Source organism: Bison bison, unplaced genomic scaffold (genome assembly GCF_000754665.1).
Source record: "Bison bison bison isolate TAMUID 2011002044 unplaced genomic scaffold, Bison_UMD1.0 scf7180017864224, whole genome shotgun sequence".
Classification (NCBI taxonomy): domain Eukaryota; kingdom Metazoa; phylum Chordata; class Mammalia; order Artiodactyla; family Bovidae; genus Bison; species Bison bison.
This window is the reverse complement of record NW_011494796.1, coordinates 4,897,840-4,918,999: the sequence shown is the minus strand read 5'-3', so window position 1 is coordinate 4,918,999 and position 21,160 is coordinate 4,897,840. Positions and strand designations below refer to the sequence as shown.

General features: G+C 36.9%; 1 protein-coding gene across 7 annotated transcripts in view; it reads left to right on the top strand.

Annotated features, from left to right (window-relative positions):
* Positions 1 to 21,160, top strand: part of MEF2A (myocyte enhancer factor 2A) — a 147,350-nt gene that overhangs the window by 107,569 nt on the left and 18,621 nt on the right. For all 7 annotated transcript variants that reach the window (XM_010845826.1, XM_010845828.1, XM_010845830.1 and 4 more), the window contains one exon: positions 12,478 to 12,665. In XM_010845826.1, coding sequence (XP_010844128.1) covers positions 12,478 to 12,665 — 188 coding nt within the window. The remainder of the gene's footprint in view (positions 1 to 12,477; positions 12,666 to 21,160) is intronic.

Genomic DNA, 21,160 nt, shown 5'->3' with positions numbered 1-21,160 from the left:
AGCGACTTCACTTTCACTTTTCACTTTCATGCATTGGAGAAGGAAATGGCAACCCACTCCAGTGTTCTTGCCTGGAGAATCCCAGGGACGGGGGAGCCTGGTGGGCTGCCGTCTATGGGGTCGCACAGAGTCAGACACGACTGAAGCGACTTAGTAGTAGTAGTAGTAGTAGTTTAAACTCAATTTTATCCCTGAAATCTTTTTAATATAAAGATTAAACATTTTAAATTCCAAGAGAAATTAAGAAGAAAATTATTAAAAATTGTGGATATGATTTCTCATCTACATTTTTCAAAGTATGTTTCTTGGAACTACATGAAAAGAATTACTTACCTATATGAGTGGCAAACCTTGTACCAAGTAAAACTAAGCAGGTTTCTTTACTGTAGGACATCTCAGAGCCTTTACAATGCTAACCTGTTTAGCATTTTTACTAATACTTTAAACTGTGGTTATTCAAAGTGATATTACAGTAGAACCCTCCCCCCTTTTTTTTTCCTAATGAAAAATCATCTTGTAGGATTCAGTTCAGTTCAGTCACTCAGTCGTGTCCAACTCTTTGCAACCCCATGGACTGCAGCACGCCAGGCTTCCCTGTCCATCACCAGTTCCCAGAGTCTACTAAAACTCATGTCCATCCAGTCGGTGATGCCATCCAACTGTCTCATCCTGTGTCATCTCCTCCTCCTGCCTTCAATCTTTCCGAGCATCAGGGTCTTTTCCTATGAGTCACTTTTTCGAATCAGGTGGTCAAAGTATTTGAGTTTTAGCTTCAGCATCAGTCCTTGCAATGAATATTCAGGACTGGTTTCCTTTAGGATGGACTGGCTGGATCTCCTTGCAGTCCAGGGGACTCTCAAGAGTCTTCTCCAACACCACAATTCAAAAGCATCAATTCTTCGGTGCTCAGCTTTCTTTATCATCCAAGTCTGACTTCTATACATGACTACCTGGAAAAACCGTAGCTTTGATTAGACGGACCTTTGTTGGCAAAGTAATATCTCTGGTTTTTAATATGCTGTGTAGGTTGGTTATAGCTTTTCTTCCAGGGAGCAAGCGTCTTTTAATTTCATGGCTGCAGTCACCATCTGCGGTGATTTTGGAGCCCCCCAAAACAAAGTCAGCCACTGTTTCCACTGTTTTCCCATCTATTTCCCAAGAAGTGATGGACCAGATGCCATGATCTTAGTTTTCTGAATGTTGAGCTTTAAGCCAACTTTTTCACTCTCCTCTTTCACTTTCATCAAGAGACTCTTTAGTTCTTCACTTTCTGCCATAAGGGTGGTGTCATCTGCATATCTGAGGTTATTGATATTTCTCCCAGCAATCTTGATTCCAACTTGTGCTTCATCCAGCCCAGCATTTCTCATGATGTACTCTGCATATAAGTTAAAGAAGCAGGGTGCCAGTATACAGCCTTGCTGCTGCTGCTGCTAAGTCGCTTGGTTATGTCCAACTCTGTGTGACTCCATAGATGGCAGCCCACCAGGCTGCCCTGTCCCTGGGATTCTCCAGACAAGAACACTGGAGTGGGTTGCCATTTCCTTCTCCAAGGCATGAAAGTGAAAAGTGAAAGTGAAGTCACTCAGTTGTGTCTGACTCGTAGCAACCCCATGGACTTCAGCATACTAGGCGCCTCCATCCATGGGATTTTCTAGGCAAGAGTACTGGAGTGGCTTGCCATTGCCTTCTCCAATACAGCCTTGACATACTTCTTTTCCTATTTGGAACCTGTCTGTTGTTCCATGTCCAGTTCTAACTGTTGCTTCTTGACCTGCATACAGATTCCTCCAGAGGCAGGTCAGGTGGTCTGGTATTTCCATCTCTTCAGGAATATCACTGTTGTCATCTACACAGTCAAAGTCTTTTGTGTAGTCAATGAAGCAGAAGTAGATTTTTTTGTTTGGAGTTTCCTTGCTTTTTCTATGATCCAGAGGATGTTAGCAATTTGATCTCTGGTTCCTCTACCTTTTCTAAACTCAGCTTACACATCTGGAAGTTCTCTCTTCATGTACTGTTGAAGCCTAGCTTGAATTTTGAGCATAATCTCGCTGGCATTTGAAATGAGTGCAATTATACGGTAATTTGAGCATTCTTTGCCTTTCTTTGGGATTGGAATGAAAGCTGACGTTTTCCAGTCCTGTGGAACTGCTGAGTTTTCCACATTTGCTGGCATACTGAGTGCAGCACTTTAACAGCATCATCTTTTAGGATTTGAAATAACTCAGCTGGAATTCCATCACCTCCACCAGCTTTGTTTGTAGTAATCCTTCTTAAGGCCCACTTGACTTCACACTCCAGGATGTCCGGCTCTAGGTGAGTGATCATGTCATTGTGGTTACCTTAGTCATTAAGAGCTTTTTTGTATCATTCTGTGTATTTTTGCTACCTCTTGTTAATCCCTTCTGTTAGGTCCTTGTCGTTTTTGTCCTTTATTGTGCCTATCTTGCATGAAATATTCCTTGGTATCTCTGATTTTCTTAAAAGAGATCTAGTCTTTTAGACAATTCTACTGTTTTCCTCTATTTCTTTGCATTGTTCACTTAAGAAGACTTTCTGATCTCTTCTTGCTATTCTCTGGAACTCTGCATTCAGTTGGGTATATCTTTCCCTTTCTCCATTGTCTTTTGCTGCTCTTCTTTTCTTTCTCTTCTTTTCTTAGCTCCCAGACAACCACTTTGCCATCTTGTATTTCTTTTTCTTGGGGATGGTTTTGGTCATGACCTCCTGTACAGTGTTACAAACCTCTGTCAATAGTTCTTCAGGCACTCTGTGTACCAAATCTAATCCCTTGAATCTGTTCATCACCTCCACTGTATAACGATTTGATTTAAGTCATACCTGAGTGGACTAGTTGTTTTTCCTACTTTCTTCAGCTTGAGCCTGAATTTTCCAATAAGGAGCTGATGATCTGAGCCAGAGTCAGCTCCAGGTTTTGTTTTTTGCTGACTGTCTAGAGCTTCTCCATCTTCTGTAAAGAATATAATCAATCTGATTTTTATATTGACCATCTGGTAATGTCCATGTGTAGAGTCATCTCTTGTGTTTTGGAAGAGGGTGTTTGTTATGACCAGTGTGTTCTCTCGGCAAAATTCTGTTAGGTTTTGCTCGGCTTCATTTTGTACTCCAAGGCCAAATTTGCCTGTTCCTCCAGGTATCGAGGTCCCCTATGAAGAAAAGGACATTTTTGTTGTGTTTGTTGTTAATTCTAGGAGGTCTTGTGGGTCTTTATAGAATTGTTCAACTTCATCTTCGACATTAGTGATTGGAGCATAGACTTGGATTACTGTGATATTGAGTGGTTTGCCTTGGAAACGAACTGAGATCATTATGTCATTTTGGGTACCTGTAGAATAATAATAAAAAGAATAAAACACCCTCCCAGACCTTATTATTTCTGCTTGACATACAAGCAAATTACTAACTAAAAGCACAGTTAGGAGCAATACAAGATAAATGAAAGCCTGCATTAAAAATGGACAATAGAACCAACTTCTTAGAAACTCCAGGGTTTGGGATTATTAGGCACAAACTTTGACTTTAACGTAGCAGTGTTTATTGTGTCAAAGAAATAAAAAGATTAAGAATTTTGTCCAGAGAACTGGCATCTTTAAAAATGAACATTTATAACTAAAAATATAATAGTGTTTAAAACTTATTAAGTGGGTTTTGTAAGAGATTTAGTCAAAGCAAAAGGGAGAATTGGTGAATTAAAAGATAAGACAGGAACAGTATTCAGAATTTTTGAGATTAAAGGATGGATAATTCAAAAGAAGATTAAGACCTACAAGGTACAGCGAGAAGTTATAACATAGTTAAAATTGGAGTCTCAGTAGGCAAAAAGAGAGAAAATTGGCCAGAAGCAGTATTTGAACAGATAATCACTGAGAGTTTTCCAAACCTGACAAACACATCAAGCCACAGATTCCAGAAGGCTTATAAAACCCATGTGGGATGCAGGTAAAGTTGTGCTTTAAGAGAAATCTGTCTTTTAAAACAGAAGGCTGGAAAACCCTGAGCTAAATAAGCCTGTATCTCTGTAGGAATAAACAAGTTAAAGAAAATTAGAAGTAAGTTATAAAGATAAGAGCAGAAGTTATTGAAATGTTATATTTGTATCAATATTCAATTCAAAATATATTCTAATTTCTATTTTCTGATTTCCATTATAACTTCTTTTTTGATCTATAGTTATTTAGAAGTCAATTTCCTAATTCCAAATGCATGGTGTTTTGTAGTTATCTTCGGGTATCGTTTTCTAGCTCAACTGTTTTATTACCAGAGTACTTAACTCCATATGATTAAATTCTCTGAAATTTGTATACTTGTGTGTGTGGCTCAGCATGTGGTCACATTTGGTTCTTTGCACACAAAATGACATTTTTTGTTTTTATACAAAAAGAATGTAAACATTGAAAAGAATATTCTATACTGTAAGCAGAGATTGTACATTCTACTTGTTTTAACCAAATGTTTTATACTTAAATACGATAACTTATTGTATTCGTCCACATTTAGAGACTTTGATAGACCAGTTCCAGGTAGTTTCACTTTATCTTTAAACTGCCATCAGTTTTACTGATCCTGTCATTTTCAAATGCATAATACATTTTCAGGTGAACCCCCCATTTGCCTTAATCTTATTTTAACTTTTTTGGAGTCTTCTGTCTGTTTCTAAAAGCTGGAAGGCTTCAGGCCCATGTCCTATTGAAAGCAGAAGCATCCTTGAACTTTTTAAGTGTTGAATAAACTCTAAATATTCATTGAAAGGACTGATGCTGAAGCTGAAGCTCTGATACTTTGGCCATCTGATGGTGAAGAGCCAATTCATTGAAAAAGACCCTGATGCAGGAAAAGATTGAGGGCAAGAGGAGAAGCAGGTGGCAGAGGAATGAGATGGTCGGATGGCATCACGGACTCAATGGACATGAGTTTGAGCAAACTCGAGGTCGAGGAGATAGTGAAGGACAGGAAAGCCTGGCGTGCTGCAGTCCATGGGGTCACTAAGAGTGGGATATCACTTAGCGACTGAACAACAAAACTCAGGATAAGGAGAGACTTGCTAAATAGGAAACCAGAGAAAGCCTAACCGTAAAGAAAAGATTGATCAGCTTGCCTGTGTTAAAATTTGGAACCTTTGTTCATCAAGATACCATAAAGAGAATGAAAAGGCAATATAGAGTCAGAGAATATATGTGGCGTACATATAAAACAGAACTTTTTATGAAGAATACTTACAAATTATAAAGAAAAGGAAAATTTAGTTTTAAAAATGTGCATGAAAACAGACATTTCAAAAAAGAAAAAAACTATCCAAGTGTCTAATAAACATGTGAAAAGAAGCTTGTGATTCAGTAATCAAGGAAATGCAAAATTAAAACCACAGGATAGCATTGGGTACCTACCAAAGCAGCTAAAGCAAACTAGATAATACCAAGTGTTAACAAGAGTATGGAAAAGCCCAAACTCTTATACACTGATGATGGTAGTGCTAATTGGTGTGATCATTTTGACATTATCTACTAAGGCAAATATGTTTATTCCATGACCCAGCATTTTCACTCATCCTTAAATACTAGAGAAGTGCATATTTGCATCATGAGCACCAAGAGATATGTAAAAGAATATGCATGTCATTATTCATTACAGCCAGCATCTAGAAAGAATCCAGATTTCTGTCCACAGTAGAGTAGATGAGTATATGATAGTATCTTTACATGAAGTAACGCTATACTTCAGTGAATATGAAGGAACTGTAGCAGTAATCAAACTAGCAGTATTCTTTGGGGTTCTAACAATGTTCTCTTTCTTGGTCTGCTAATGGTTTCATGGTTCATATGATAAATCCTTGCTCCTCTAAGTTTTTGTTTCATAAAATTTTCTGTATATGTATTAAAAGTTTTAGAAATACACTTTGCTGTTAAAAATAATTATAATCACGTATGTTGAGATACTTAAAACTATAAGAGAATGTAATTGTATAGTAGTATACTATTAATTGTATTGTATTATATACTATTAATTGTATTGTATAATAGTTATACTGTTAATTCTGAAATTTAGAGAGAAAAACAGTTCACACATTCACACTCAACAAAGATTTGGCGGCCTTTTGAGACTGGGCGTTACTGTCTGCATGTGGCAGCTGATAGGCAGGTTAATCTTAAAATCATGAAGTGAGTCAGAGTAAAGACAAGCCAACAACAGCCAAGGTCGGCAAAGTGGAAAGCTGTAAAGACTGTGGCCCCTCCATGTTGAGCTCTGAAGGCACTGAGCCTGCAGCCCCAAGCCATCTTATGTGAGAGAATAGATTTTTTTCATTCTTAAGAGAAAAAGGAAATAGGAAATAGAGACACAGGCATAGAGAACAAATATGTGGATGCCAAGGGAGAAGAGGTTTGACTTGGGATTAACACATATACGCTGTTGATACTGTTTATAAAATGGAACACTAATGAGAACATACTCTACAGCACAGGAACTGTACTTAATGTACCGTGGTGACCTGAAGGGGAAGGAAATCTAAAAAGGAGGGAATTATATGTATAGCTGATTCATTTTGCTCTACAGTAGAAACTAACACATTGTAAAGCAACTAAAGTCCAATAAAAATGTAAAAGAGAAGAAGATAAAGTACAAGCCACATCTAATATTTGATAAATGGATAAACATTTAATGTACTTAAATGTGCAATGCAGAAAAGAAACCCAACTAGTATTTTTAAAATTGAAAAGAATGTTCATTGTTGATAATAATCATAAATTCCAATAAAAATGAAACAAAAAATCCCCACCTAGTAATTGCCAACTATTGCCACTTTTTATTGTGACATGAAAAGCTGATGAAGGTGGGTAAAGCTGATGATCTGTTATGTGTTTGTAGTATTGCAAATTAGTAGCAGTCATTTTGGAAAGTTATTGACAATATATTTCAGTAGTCATAAAAACACCTGTTTTCCTCTAAGATGTGTAAGAAATGTGTAAATTATTACATTTCTAAGAATCTATCCTAAAGAAATCAATCAGATTATGCAAAGGTTCCTTGCAACTTTATTTCTAGTAGGGAATAACAAGAAAATATAAACATATTCAACTTAATTAAAATTTTCAACTTAATTCCTTTTTAGTTGTGATTTAAAACTATGCCAAAAATATATACATGGAAAGGAGAAGAAACCTAAAATGATTATAATAGTTAGAATAGTGGGAATGTGTTTTCCCTCCTTTTTTCTAGTTTTTGAACTTTGTTGTTCTTGTTGAGTCGCTGAGTCCTGTCCAACTCTTTGCAACCCCATGAACTGCAGCACTCCACCCTTCCTTGTCTTTCACTATCTACCAGAGTTTGCCAAAAGTCATGTCCATTGAGTCAGTGATGCCATCCAACCATCTCATCATCTGTTTCCTCTTCTCCTATTGTCCTCAGTCTTTCCTAGCATCAGGATCTTTCCAGTGAGTCAGCTCTTTGCATCAGGTACCAAAGTATTGGAGTTTCAGTATCACCGCCAGTCCTTCCAGTCAATGTTCAGTGTTGATTTCCTTTAGGATTGACTGGTTTGATCTCCTTGCAGTCCAAGGGCAGACTCGCAAGAGTCTTCTCCAACACCACAATTCAAAAGCATCAATTCCTTGGCACTCAGCCTTCTTTATGGTCCACCTGTACATGACTACTGGAAAAACCATAGCTTTAACTGTATGGACCTTTGTCAGCAAAGTGATGTCTGTGCGTTTCAATATGCTGTTGTCTAGGTTTATCATAGCTTTTCTTCAAAGAAACAAGTGTCTTTCAATTTCATGACTGCAGTTACCATCCACAGTGATTTTGGAGCCCAAGAAAATAAAATCTTGTCATATCTATTTGCCATGAAGTGATGGGACTGGATGCCATCTTAGTTTTTTGAATGTTGAGTTTTAAGCCAACTTTTTCACTAGGCTCTTTAGTTCCTCTTCAGTTTGTGCCTTTAAAGTGGTATCTGCCTATCTGAGGTTGTTGATATTTCTCCCAGCAATCTTGATTCCAGCTTGTGAGTCTTCCATCTGGTGGCATTTCACATGATGTACTCTGCATATAAGTTAAATAAGCAGGGTGACAAAATGCAGCCTTGACAATATGGTACCTCTTCAGTCATAAAATTATTATAGTAAATTAGAGCATTCATTTGTTTTTTTTTCTTATAAAATGATTTTGTGAGTACATTATATATGTTGTTGTCCAAATAAAACCTGCTGGTTTTGCACGTATTATAAATTGTATACATTTATCATGGAGGCAATCTGCTTATTGAGTATGGTTTACTAAGTAAATTTCTCTAGAGAGAATTTTCATTTAATACTCAGGTAATGCTGTAATTCAGATGATTTGGGGAACTCTTTAACTTTGGGCCTATGTTCAAAGATCAAGCAAAGTAAAATCACCAAAATCCAGCAATTTCACTTTTCTAAAACATGTAGAGAGAAAAAAATATACAGGAGTAGAATGAGCTCAGTGAGATCTTGGAGTTGATAGGGTTGAGTGAAGGTAATAAGGATTTGCATTACAACAGAGTCAGTGACATTTAAAAAGAAGAGATAGGTAAGGAGAAAGGGATTATAAAGAAAGACTAGCAAAGCTTGATAGCTCTATGAAAGTGAGGATGGGCAGGATGGAGGAAACAGTAGAACAGTCATTTAAAACAGGTTGAGTTTGAAATGACAGCAGCATATCTGGGGGAAACTTCCCACCACATGGTTGTGTGTAGCCTGGAAATTAGGAGACACAAAGCAGAAATACAGATTTAAGAGTCATTTTGAGGCAGAAGTTGAACCCATGGGGATGCATGAAGTCTCTAAAAGAGAAGGAGAATGTAGCCTTTCAGGGACTGTGCACTCAGAAGAGGTTTAGAGGAAATACAGAAGAACCTGAATCTCATGATTTTCTGTTTAAGATCCTAAGTGTTTAATGGACAGAATCCATGTTCTTCATCATATAGGAATTTTCATTGAATCAAGTAAATAAGTCATCAGTGATTTTAAAACCCATGGTCTCTTTAAATTTTAGAAACTTAATTTCTTTATACAAATGACATAATTTTATAGATGTAAATTTATTTTCATTTATTTACTTTTTTATTGAGTAATCTGCTGAAAGTTTAATTTTATGAAAAACTTGTCAACTATGACAGAGTTAATTATTAACCTTGCTTTGGATGAATTTTTCAGAATCCTTGGAGATTTTCAAAATCCTTTCCATGTCAGTTCAACTTCTCAGATAGATTCATAGTAATAAGCCCTAGAAGAGTAGAATTAAGAACATGGGAGTGCTTTCTAGCCACTTCAGTGCAGTATTTGAGCTGATAAGCTATTCTGAAATAGGAGCCAGATTGATATAATTGAATGACTTGCTTTAGAGCTATAGGACCATAATTAAGATTAACTTTGTCAACTTTCTAGAGGTATAGTATTCAGTGCTAAGCATTTTTGTCACAGTGGTATCAAGGCATAAGCTATCATAAAGCCTGAAAACACATTTTAATAAAAGTCACATTATATTGGGTTTATTCATTTAGAGTCAGTACTTTATTCCTAAATTTTTAAGCTGTGACAAGATGAGTTATATACCTAAAAGTATATACTTCAAAAGTCTGTCCCAACAATATCTTCTTTTTGGTCATAAAAAATGAATTGGAAGTAAGGTGGCATACGTTAGGTAGTATATCACTATACTCCACAAAATAACGAATGGTACATCTGTTTCAGTCTGGCAAGTTACCAAATGCTTTTTACATCATCTTGTAATCATCCGCTATAGACTCCGACTTCACACTCAGAAATACTGTGCTTTTAGGTCCCCTTTCGTTCTTGTAATTTAATTCTCATGGGTTGCTCTGGTACCATATCTAACTGAAAAACATCATAGATTCCTCAGGGAAAAAGTTAATATTTCTTGATAATGCATTTTTCTAGATTATACCTTTGCATCATTTTATAATGTATTTGAGAGGAAATACTGCTTTATCCTTCAGGTTTGAGTGCAAATCAAGTAAATAAGAATCTTCTATATATTATCAGAGAAATTAAGAACACACATTCATGTTTGTTTTTAAGAGAAATATTTTTAATCTGTACTTATTAATGTCAGTCTTCCATTCTGTTGGTTTCTATTAAACCTTCCTGCTTTTGCATAAAATTATTATTTGATGAACATTTTATATCCAGTTGACTTGCTTAGCAGTTCAGTTCAGTCAGTCAGCTGTGTCTGACTCTTTGTGACCCCATGGACTGCAGCACGCCAAAGTTCCCTGTCCATCACCAACTCCCAGAGCTTGCTCAAACTCATGTCCATCAAGTCATTGATGCCATCCAACCATCTTATCCTCTTTCGTCCCCTTCTCTTCCTGCCTTCAGTCTTTCCCAGCATCAGGGTCTTTTCCAATGAGTCAGTTCTTCACATCAGGTGGCCAAAGTATTGGAGTTTCAACTTCAGCATCTGTCCTTCCAATAAATATTCAGGACTGATTTCCTTTAGGATTGATCTCCTTTCAGTCCAAGGGACTCTCAAGGGTCTTCTCCAACCCCACAGTTCAAAAGTGTCAATTCTTTAGTGCTTAGCTTCCTTAATGGTCCAACTCTCACATTCATCCATACATGACTAATAGAAAAACCATAGCTTTGCCTAGATGGACCTTTGTAGGCAAAATAACGTCTCTGCTTTTTAATATGCTGTCTAGTTTGGTCATAGCTTTTCTTCCAAGGAGCAAGCGTCTTAATTTCATGGCTGCAGTAACCATCTGCAGTGATTTTGAAGTCTCTCACTGTTTCCATTGTTTCCCCATCTGTTTACCATGAAGTGATGGGACCAGATGCCATGATCTTAGTTTTCTGAATGTTGAGTTTTAAGCCAGCTTTTTCACTCTCCTCTTTCACTTTCATCAAGAGGCTCTTTAATTCTTCTTCACTTTTACCATAAGGGTGCTGTCATATACGTATCTGAGGTTGTTGATATTTCTCCCAGAAATCTTGACTTCAGCTTGTGCTGAATTCATCCAGCCTGGCATTTCGCATGATATACTTGGCATATAAGTTAAATAAGCAGTGTGACAATATATAGCTTTGTTGTACTCCTTTCCTGATTTGGAACCAGTCTGTTATTCCATGTCCAGTTCTAACTGTTGCTTCTTAATCTGCGTACAGATTTCTCAGGAGGCAGGTAAGGTGATGTGGCATTCCCATCTCTTAAAGAATTTTCCACAGTTTGTCATGATCCACACAGTCAAAGGCTTTTGCATAGTCAGTAAAGCAGAAGGAAATGTTTTTCTGGAACTCTCTTGCTTTGTCATTTATCCAGCAGATGTTGTCAATTTGATCTCTGGTTCCTCTGCCCTTTCTAAATCCAGGTTAAACATCTGGAAGTTCACAGTTAATGTACTGTTGAAGTCTACTTGGAGAATTTTGAGCATTACTTTGCTAGCATGTGAGAGGAGTGCAATTGTGCAGTAGTTTGAACATTCTTTGGCATTGCCTTTCTTTGGGATTGGAATGAAAACTGACCTCTTCCAGTCCTGTGGCCACTGCTGAGTTTTCCAAATTTGCTGGCATATTGAGTGTCGGACTTTAACAGCATCATCTTTTAGTATTTGAAATAGCTCAACTGGAATTCCATCACCACTGCTAGCTTTGTTCATAGTGATGCTTCCTAAGGCCCGCTTGACTTCACATTCCAGGATGTCTGGCTCTAGGTAAGTGATCACACTGTCATGGTTATTTGGGTCATGAAGATCTTTTGTGTACAGTTCTGTGTATTCTTGCCACCTCTTCTTAATATCTTCTGCTTCTGTTAGGTCCATACTGTTTCTGTCCTTTATCGAGCCAATCTTTGCATGAAATGTTCCCTTGATCTCTGATTTTCTTGAAGAGATCTCTAGTCTTTCCCATTCTGTTGTTTTCCTCTATTTTTCTAATTCTTAAGGAAAGCTAAAAAGTAGGAATTAGATGATTAAATTTATAGTAATCACAAATACTTAATGAAGACCTGAGTGGCAGCTAAAGAAATAGAACAGCACTAGGTAGAGCTGTAAAGAAGAACTACTTGGTGAAAATAAGGCTTTAGAGCTGAGTGCTAAATAAGCTTCAGTTAAGGAGATGCTCTGAACTTAGTAGGAATGCCCTTGTTTTCTTGTGAGAATGAATGAATAGGTTGGTCTCAGGCATCTTCTTATATCTCCCATCATCTTGGTCCCTCAGTCAGAGAGACCCTTTTAGGAACATCTTGTGTTTCAAGTTTCTCTGAGCAGGTCCAAGTAGTAAGGCTGGAAACAAGTGGTGTTAAGTCTTAATGTATTTCAGACTAGGTTGACTTTTTTTTTTTTTTTTGCTTATTCCAAGATAAGATGGTTATGAGTAGTATTATAAGATTCACTTGAAACCTGGGGCTGAGGAAAATACATTTGTACCAAAGTATTTTAATGGCTCGTTTCATGTAAAGAATGAATTCTCTTTTTTCCAGGGAATGGATTTGTAAACTCAAGAGCTTCTCCAAATTTGATCGGAACTACTGGTGCAAATAGTTTAGGCAAAGTTATGCCTACGAAGTCTCCCCCTCCTCCAGGTGGTGGCAGTCTTGGAATGAACAGTCGAAAACCAGATCTTCGAGTTGTCATCCCCCCTTCCAGCAAGGGCATGATGCCTCCACTGGTACGTTAAACCTTTCATTCTTTAAAACATGGATTTTATACAGAGTATATGTTTTCCTTTGGAATTTTCTATACTTCCATGGGATCTAGACCTTTTCCTAATGAGTATTTCTATTGGAAATTAGCATTTGAAGAGACAAGTCTATTTTAAATATACAGAAACAGATTATGAAAAAAACGGAGATAAACCTACTTAATGGTTTTTAAATTAAAGCTAAATATGGAGAAGTTATTATGTTAATTTTCATTTACTGGACTGAAATCTTTACTTAGAGATCTCATCCTCAATTTGATAAATTAAACTTGACTTAAGTACTTCTCTGTGCTTTTGCGTAGTTTCAGTATCTTTAGCATATTCTTTTCTGTAATAAAAACTCTATTAGAAAGTTCTACATACAAAGAGAACTATTATAGAATAGGAAAGAATGTGTAAAAACTTCTGCTAATAAGTTTTTTTGTTTACTCCTTCTCAAATAACCTTCCCATTTAATTCTATAAAGAATATAGGTCTTCCCACTCTATTCCTTAACAATGTTCCAGCCTCGTTTGCTTTTGTATCCTGGGTCTATGAAGAAGGGGAGAATGTTTATCACCTTAGCTTTCTACAGAAAAAGTTATATATGCAAGTTTTATCTGTCTGACTTCAAATAATCAATGTGATGTACCAGGTGGTCTTTCTACTATGCAGCTGCTGAACTTGCCATTTGATAGATTTTTAAGTAAAAGCAGTGCTATCAAGGTTTAGATAATTATTCTACACTGTATAATACTTTATGGATTCCCAGACTTCTTTATGTGCATTGTATCATTTGAAGCTCCAACTGTGATCTTCGCTAGGTAAGATAAGGAGACCAAGGGAAAGGTCAGTACTGGTCCAACATAGTACAAAAGAGAGCCAAAACTGAAACTCATTAAGTCAAAAAGCAAAGTGCTTTTTCATTCAGAGATATAGAAAACTGAAAATTTGTTCCCAGCCTTACACTAAAAAATGTTGGACAAGCAAGTTCATAGTTTTTCTTGAACACGTTGTAGTATTGAGATTTCAGGGCACTCAGCTGGCCCAGACTCTGGGGAGGGACAGATACTGCAGGGAGAGAACATTGGAGCACGAACTTATCTGGGCAAGACACAGATAATAAATTAAGCTAGGGTGATTGGTGAATTTCTGGAGACCAAGTGTTCACTGGCAGAGCTCTGTAAAACCTCTGGGATAGCGATATAGGGCAAGTCTTATTCTCTCTTGCAGAAAAAATTGGGAATGTTCTGAAAAAAATCTCCTTTTTGGTATACAGCTGGGATAGGGGAAGAGCCACCATTACAGTATGGGCAAAAAGTTTTCTCTGGGTACTTCTATTTCACTCCTATGGAGTAGGAGTCTTAATCTATGAAGAGATGAACAACACAAATGGTCACCCTTAGGGGACTGGTGAATTCCCACTGTACTGGGGCAATGGGAAAGGGAAATTCTCTCAGCCTGTGGTGAAGAAGAAGGAACAGTGCCATATCATGGCAGAATTTCTGAGAAGGCTGCAGCCTGATGCATAACACAAAGGAGAAGGCTTAAAACTGAGAATGTAGCAGTTTTCTTTGGGGAAAAAACAAGCAAAAAAACCTCTAGCAAACCAGTCTCCCACTGCCTCCAGAGGCATTTGAGGCCTGTGGTAACTATATTGAGGGTAACAATACCAGCAATGAAACACAAACTCAGCCTAGTTCTTAATTAAATTAACTCAGACTCTGCACTAAAGGCCTGGCAGGAGGAAGACCTGTAGGTCTACTGTAAGTAAAAATCACCCAAACTGAAATATAAACAGAAGTTGTTGCTGTTCTCAGTCATGTCTGACTCTTTTCCACCCCATGGACTGCAGCACACCAGGGTTTCCTGTCCTTCACCATCTCATGGAATTTGCACAAACTCATGTCCATTGAGCTGGTGATGCCATCCAGCCATCTCATCCTCTGTCTCCCACTTTTCTTCCTGCCCTCAATCTTTCCCACCATCAGGGTTTTTTCTAATGAGTTGGGTCTTCGCATCAGGTGGCCAAAGTATTGGAGCTTCAGCATCAGTCCTTCCAGTGAATATTCAGGGTTCATTTCCTTTAGGATTGACTGGTTTGATCTGTTTGCTGTCCAGGGGACTCTCAAGAGTCTATTCTAGCAGCACAGGTCAAAAGCATCAATTCCTTGGTGCTCAGCCTTCTTTATGGTCCAACTCTCACCCCCACGCATGACTACTGGAAAAACCATAGCTTTGACTAGACGAACCTTTGTCAGCAAAGTGATATCTCTGCTTTTTAATATGCTGTCTAGGTTTGTCATGGCTTTTCTTCAAGGAATAAGCATATTTTAATTTCATGGCTGCAGTCACTGTCCACAGTGATTTTGGAGCCCAAGAAAATAAAATCTGTCGCTGTTTGCATTTTCCCCCATCTATTTGCTATGAAGTGATGGGACTGGATGCCATGATCTTCATTTTTTGAATGTTGAGTTTTAAGCCAACTTTTTCACTCTCCTCTTTCACCTTCATTGAGAAGCTGTTTAGTTCCTCTTCACTTCTGCCATTAGGGTTGTATCATCTACATATCTGAGGATATTTATTTTCTCCCAGCAATCTTGATTCCAACTTGAGCTTCATCCAGTCTGTCATTTCACATGATGTACTCTGTGTGTAAATTAAATAAGCAGGGTGACAATATACAGCCTTGACGTACTCCTTTCCCAATTTGGAACCAGTCTGTTGTACCATGTCCAGTTCTAACTGTTGCTTCCTGACCTGCATACAGATTTCTCAGGAGGCAGATAAGGTGGTGGGGTATTTGCATCTCTTTAAGAATTTTCTAGTTTGTTTTGATCCACAGAGTCAAAGGCTTTAGCGTAGTCAAGGAAGCAGAAGTAGATGTTTTTCTGGAATTCCTTTGCTTTCTCTATGATCCAACAGATGTTGGCAGTTTGATCTCTGGTTCCTCTGCCTTTTCTAAATCCAGTTTGTACATCTGAGGGTTTTCTCGATTCATGTACTGTTGAAGCCGTGAATCTTCTTTTTGTACAGTTCTTCTGTGTATTCTTGCCACCTCTTTTTAATCTCTTCTGCTTCTGTTAGGGCCGTACTGTTTCTGTCCTTTAATGTACCCATCTTGCATGAAGTATTCCTTGGTATCTTTTAGTTTTCTTGAAGAGATCTCTAGTCTTTCCCATTCTGTTGTTTTCCTCTATTTCTTTGCATTGTTCACTTAAGGCTTTCTTATCTCTCCTTGCTATTCTTTGGAACTCTGCATTTAGATGGGTATATCTTTCCTTTTCTCCTTTGCCTTTCGCTTCTCTTCTTTCCTCAGCTATATGTAAGGCCTCTTCAGACAACCATTTTGCTTTGTTTTATTTCTTTTTCTTGGGGATGGTTTTAGTCACTGCCTCCTGTACAGTGTTATAAAAATCCATCCACAGAATTACCCAAACTGAAATGTAAAGAGAAGAGTCAAAAGAAAACAAAAAACAAAGCAATACCTCCTCTCAACCTAGAATTCTGTACCCAGCAAAAATATCTTTCAAGATATGAAAAAGAAATAAAAACTTTCTCAACAAAAATGTGGGAACTTATTGCCAAGAGACATACATACTCTACAAAAAATATTAAAGGATGTCCTTTGGAAGAAGGAATATGCTACCAGAAAATTTTTGGGTCTGTACAATAAATAAAAATAAAGAATGGAAATGGAATAAATGAAGATTAAAAATAAAGTTAATTTTGTCTTCCATTTTATAAATTTCAATTTTAGAACAGTTTTAAATTTATATAAAGATTGCAAAGATAGTACAGAAAGTTCCCATATGCTTCACACTCAGTTTCTCCTGTTACTAACAGATTAATATTACAACTAATGAGTCAATGTTGATAAATTGTTATAAAGTCCATTTATACATTGTTTTAAACTAAGAGTATTCACATACTCTTAGTTTTTAACCTTATGTCTTTTTCTGTTCTGGAATCTAATCCAGGATACCATATTGAATAGTAGTATGTCTAGTAGTAGTAGACATAGTAGTCATGTCTTTTTAGGCTCTTCTTGTCTTTGAAATTTATCTGAGACTTTACTTACTTTAGTGACCTTGACAATTCTGAGGAGTACTGGTCAGATATGCTGTAGAATGTTCCTCAGTTGGAGTGTTTCTGATGTTTTCCTCATGGTTAGGCTGGTGTTACACATTTGAGGGAGGAAGGTCATGGAACTAATGTGCCCTCTTCATCACATTATATCAAGGGTACATACTATTTCCATGACTGTTGATCACTTTGATAACCTTGCTGGTGTAGTATTTCACTTGCTACCCCTTCCCATACTGCCCACTTTGGAAGGAACTTACTGTGTGAGGCCCACATATAAGGAATGGAGGTTATATTCCACCTCTTTTAGGACATATTATACATTATTTGGAGTTGTTCTGCACAGGTCATTTATTTTTCTCTCTCATTTAATCATTTATTTATATTAATATGAACTCATGTACATTGATTTTATACTTTGGGTTGTAGTAGTACTAAATTTTGTTAATATATGATTTTACCAGTGCTGGTTTATTCTGTTGCTCAAATTGTTCCAGCTTTAGCTATTGAGGACTATTCACTTGGTTCCTGTCCCCTTTTATATACCCTTGTTGTTTTGGGTTTTTTTTAGCGGGGGTAAAGGTAGAGGAGTTACTGTTTTATTTTCTGGTTACTTTGGAATGCTTCAGGATCATCTTGTGTATTTTCTGCTCCAGTTCTACAATCAGGCATTTCTCTGAGGAACCTTGGCCTGTTTTTGGAGAATGTTATTAGAAACCAAGATCTGGCTGTTTTCCCTCTTCTTACTTGCTTCAAAAGATAGTTGACTCTCTAAAGCAAAAGTAGTGGCAGTGACTTTTGTGTTTACAGCACATGTAGAAATAAAATATATTAAGTTGGTGAAAAAGTAATTGTGGTTTTGGATCATGAATTTTATATCATTATAACTAGGCTCAAACATATCTTTATTAATCAAAGGAGGAATCATTATAATCAACACATTTTTCCCAACAAGAAATAAGTTTATTTATTCCTATAGCATAAAAACCCATGCTTTGGAATTCAGAGAACTCTTAGAAAGCATTTTCTGCCTCCTGCTGGTTGTGGAAGCATTTTCTCTGCAAGAAGTTTGACAACTTGAAGAAGTGGTAGTTGGTTGGCAAGAGGTCAGGTGAATATGGTGGATGAGGCAAAACTTTGTAGCCCTATTCATTCAACTTTTGAAGTATTAATTGTGCAATGTGTGGTCAGATGTTGTCATGGAAAAGAATTGGGCCCATTCTGTTGACCAATTTCAGCTGTAGGCATTGCAGTTTTTGATGCATCTCATTGATTTGCTGAACATACTTCTCACATGTAATGGTTTCATCAGGATTCAGAAAACCATAGTGGATAAGACAGGCAGCAAACCACCAAACAGTGACTGTGATCTTTTTTTGGTACAAGTTTGGCTTTGGGAAGTGCTTTGGAGCTTCTTCTCAGTCTAACCACTGAACTGGTCATTGCTGGTTGTCATATAAAATCCACTTTTTGTCATACATCACAATCCCATCAAGCAATGATTCATCATTTTTGCATAGAATAAAAGAAGATGACACTTCAAAACGACAGTTTTATTTTTCAGTCAGCTCCTGTGGCACCCACTTATCGAGCTTTTACACCTTTCCAGTTTGCTTTAAATGCCAACCGACTGTAGAATGGTCAGTGTTCAATTCTTTGGCAACTTCTGCTGTAGTTGTAAGAGGTTCAGCTTTGATGATCCTCTCCTTGGTCATTGTCAGTTTCTGATGGCTGGCCAGTGTGCTCCTCATCTTCAAGGCTTTCTCTCCTTTGCAAAACTTGTTCAACTACCACTGCCCTGTACGTTTGTTAACAGTTCCTGGGCCAGATGTGTTGTTGATACTGCAAGTTGTCTCTGCTGCTTTACAATCCATTTTAAACTTGAATAAGAAAATTGCTCGAATTTGCTTTTTGTCTAACATCATTTCTCTAGTCTAAAATAAATATAAACAGCAAGTAGTAAGTTATTATGGAGGAGGAAGTGGCAACCCACTCCAGTATTCTTGCCTGGAGAATTCCATGGACAGAGGAGCCTGGCAGGCTCCAAGAGGTCACAAAGAGTCAAACACGACTGCGATTAACATACACACAACGTAAGTCATTAGCAAAAAAATAAAGTGAGAATTGTACATTAAAATGATGTATGACATAACCACATTTATTTAAGAATGTATTCCAATATCAAACAGCAAAGTTCAACAGTGCGAAACCACAATTACTTTTGTACCAACCTAACATGATGACAGAGCAGAGAATTAGAAATATACTTTTATAGGTCTTTACACATGATGAGGTATACATTTGAAGTTTAACTCAAATTAACTGAAAGCAGATATTGTAAACCCAAGTAAAACTGTAGGAAATAAAAAGAGGTATAAATGATAAGGCAATAGAGATAAAATGGAAATACAAAATATGCTCCAATATCCCAAGAAATGGGAGAAAGGGCAAAAAATGAAGAAGAGATGGAACAAATGAAATATAGCTAGCAAGATTGTAGATTTTAATACAACTATACAAATAAACATGGTAATAAACATCAGTTAAAAGACAAAATGTCAGATTGGTTTTTTAAAAAAAATAAAAAGGTCGTACTATACAATGTCTATAAGGGCTCCACTTTAAATATAAAGACATAGGTAAAAAGATGGAGGAAAATATACTATGCAAACATTAGTCAAAAGAAAGCTAGTACAGCCATATTAAGTTCAAACAATGTAGACTTCACAATAAATATTATCAAGCATAAAGAATTTTTATATATGACAAAACCAATACAATATTGTAAAGTTAAAAAATAAATAAAAAAGGTTAAAGAATATTTGCTGACAGATGTTTGCCAACAAAGGTCTGTCTACCAAAGCTATGGTTTTTTCAGTAGTCATGTATTGATGTGCAAGTTGGGCCATAAAGAAAGCTGAGCACCAAAGAATTGATGCTTTTAAACTGTGGTGTTGGAGAAGACTTTGAGAGTCCCTTGGACTCATATTGGACTGCAAAGAGATCAAACCAGTCAATCCTAAAGGAAATCAGTCCTGAATTATTCATTGGAAGGACTGATGCTGAAGCTGAAACTCCTTTGTACTTTGGCCATCTGATGCAAAGAACTGACTCATTGGAAAAGACCTTGATGCTGGGAAAAACTGAAGGCAGGAGGAGAAGAAGATGACAGAAGTTGAGATGGTTGGATGGCATCACCGACTTGATGGATATGAGTTTGAGCAAGCTCCGGGAGTTTGTGATGGACAGGGAAGCCTGGCGTGCTGCAGTCTGGGGTCACAAAGAGTTGGACATGCCTGAGCGACTGGACTGAACTGAACTGAAAGAAGAATATTACATATTCCAAGAAATATCTTTAATGTGTATGCAACTAACAGTAAACATTCAAAATACAGAAAACAAAGATGATACAACTAAAAAGTAGAAGAGAAAAATCCATAATTATAGTTGGAATATTCAACACTCTTCTCTCAGTAGTTGATAGAACAAGTAGGCAGAAAATTCAGTTAAGGATCTGGGTGACTGAGAAATATTTAACCAGCCTGATGTAAGAGACATTTATAGAACCCTTCACTTTGCATAGGAGAACATAAATTTCTTCTTTAGTGCACTTGCAACATGCAGCAGGGTATCCAGTGTCATAAAACCTCAGCAAATTTCAAAGAATAGAAATCATATGGATTACAGTCTCTGACCATAATAAAATCAATAACAGAAAGACAACAGGAAAACCGCCACATATAGAGATTAAAGAACATGAAATTTTGAAATCTATAGCATATCAGAATTTTGGAGACCAACTAGGAGGAGTTTTGAGAGGGGAAATTGATGGCATTTATATTAGAAAAGAGGAAGGTCCCAAATCAGTAAGCTTTTACTTTAGGAGAGAAAAAAAAGCAAACAACTGAAAGGAACCAGAAGAAAAGGAAAAAATGAGCAGAAATTAATGAAACTTAAAACAGACAGTAGAGAAAAAGAGTCAGACCAAAGGCTGATTCTAAGTTTATCACTATAATTTACCATGTTAAAAGAATTTCACTTTTATTCATAATAAAAATAAGTTTCACCAAACTAGGAGAAGAAAGGAACTTTTTTAACCTAATGAAGACTGTTTTCAGAAATTCTGCAACTAATACACTTACTAAGGGGAAACTTCAGTCTTGTAGTAAAATAATATTCGAAACTAGACAGTGATGTTTTATTCTCACCACTCATATTCAACATTATACTGGAAGTCCTAGATGAGGCAGTAAGGCAAAAAAATTAAATGCATAGCATACATACTTGGAAGGAAGAAATTAAACATTATTCATAGAAGATATAATATGTAGAAAAGCATAAAGAACCTACCAAAAAATCTTCAAGTGGAAGTTTCATGTTGGAGTATGAAATTTTAA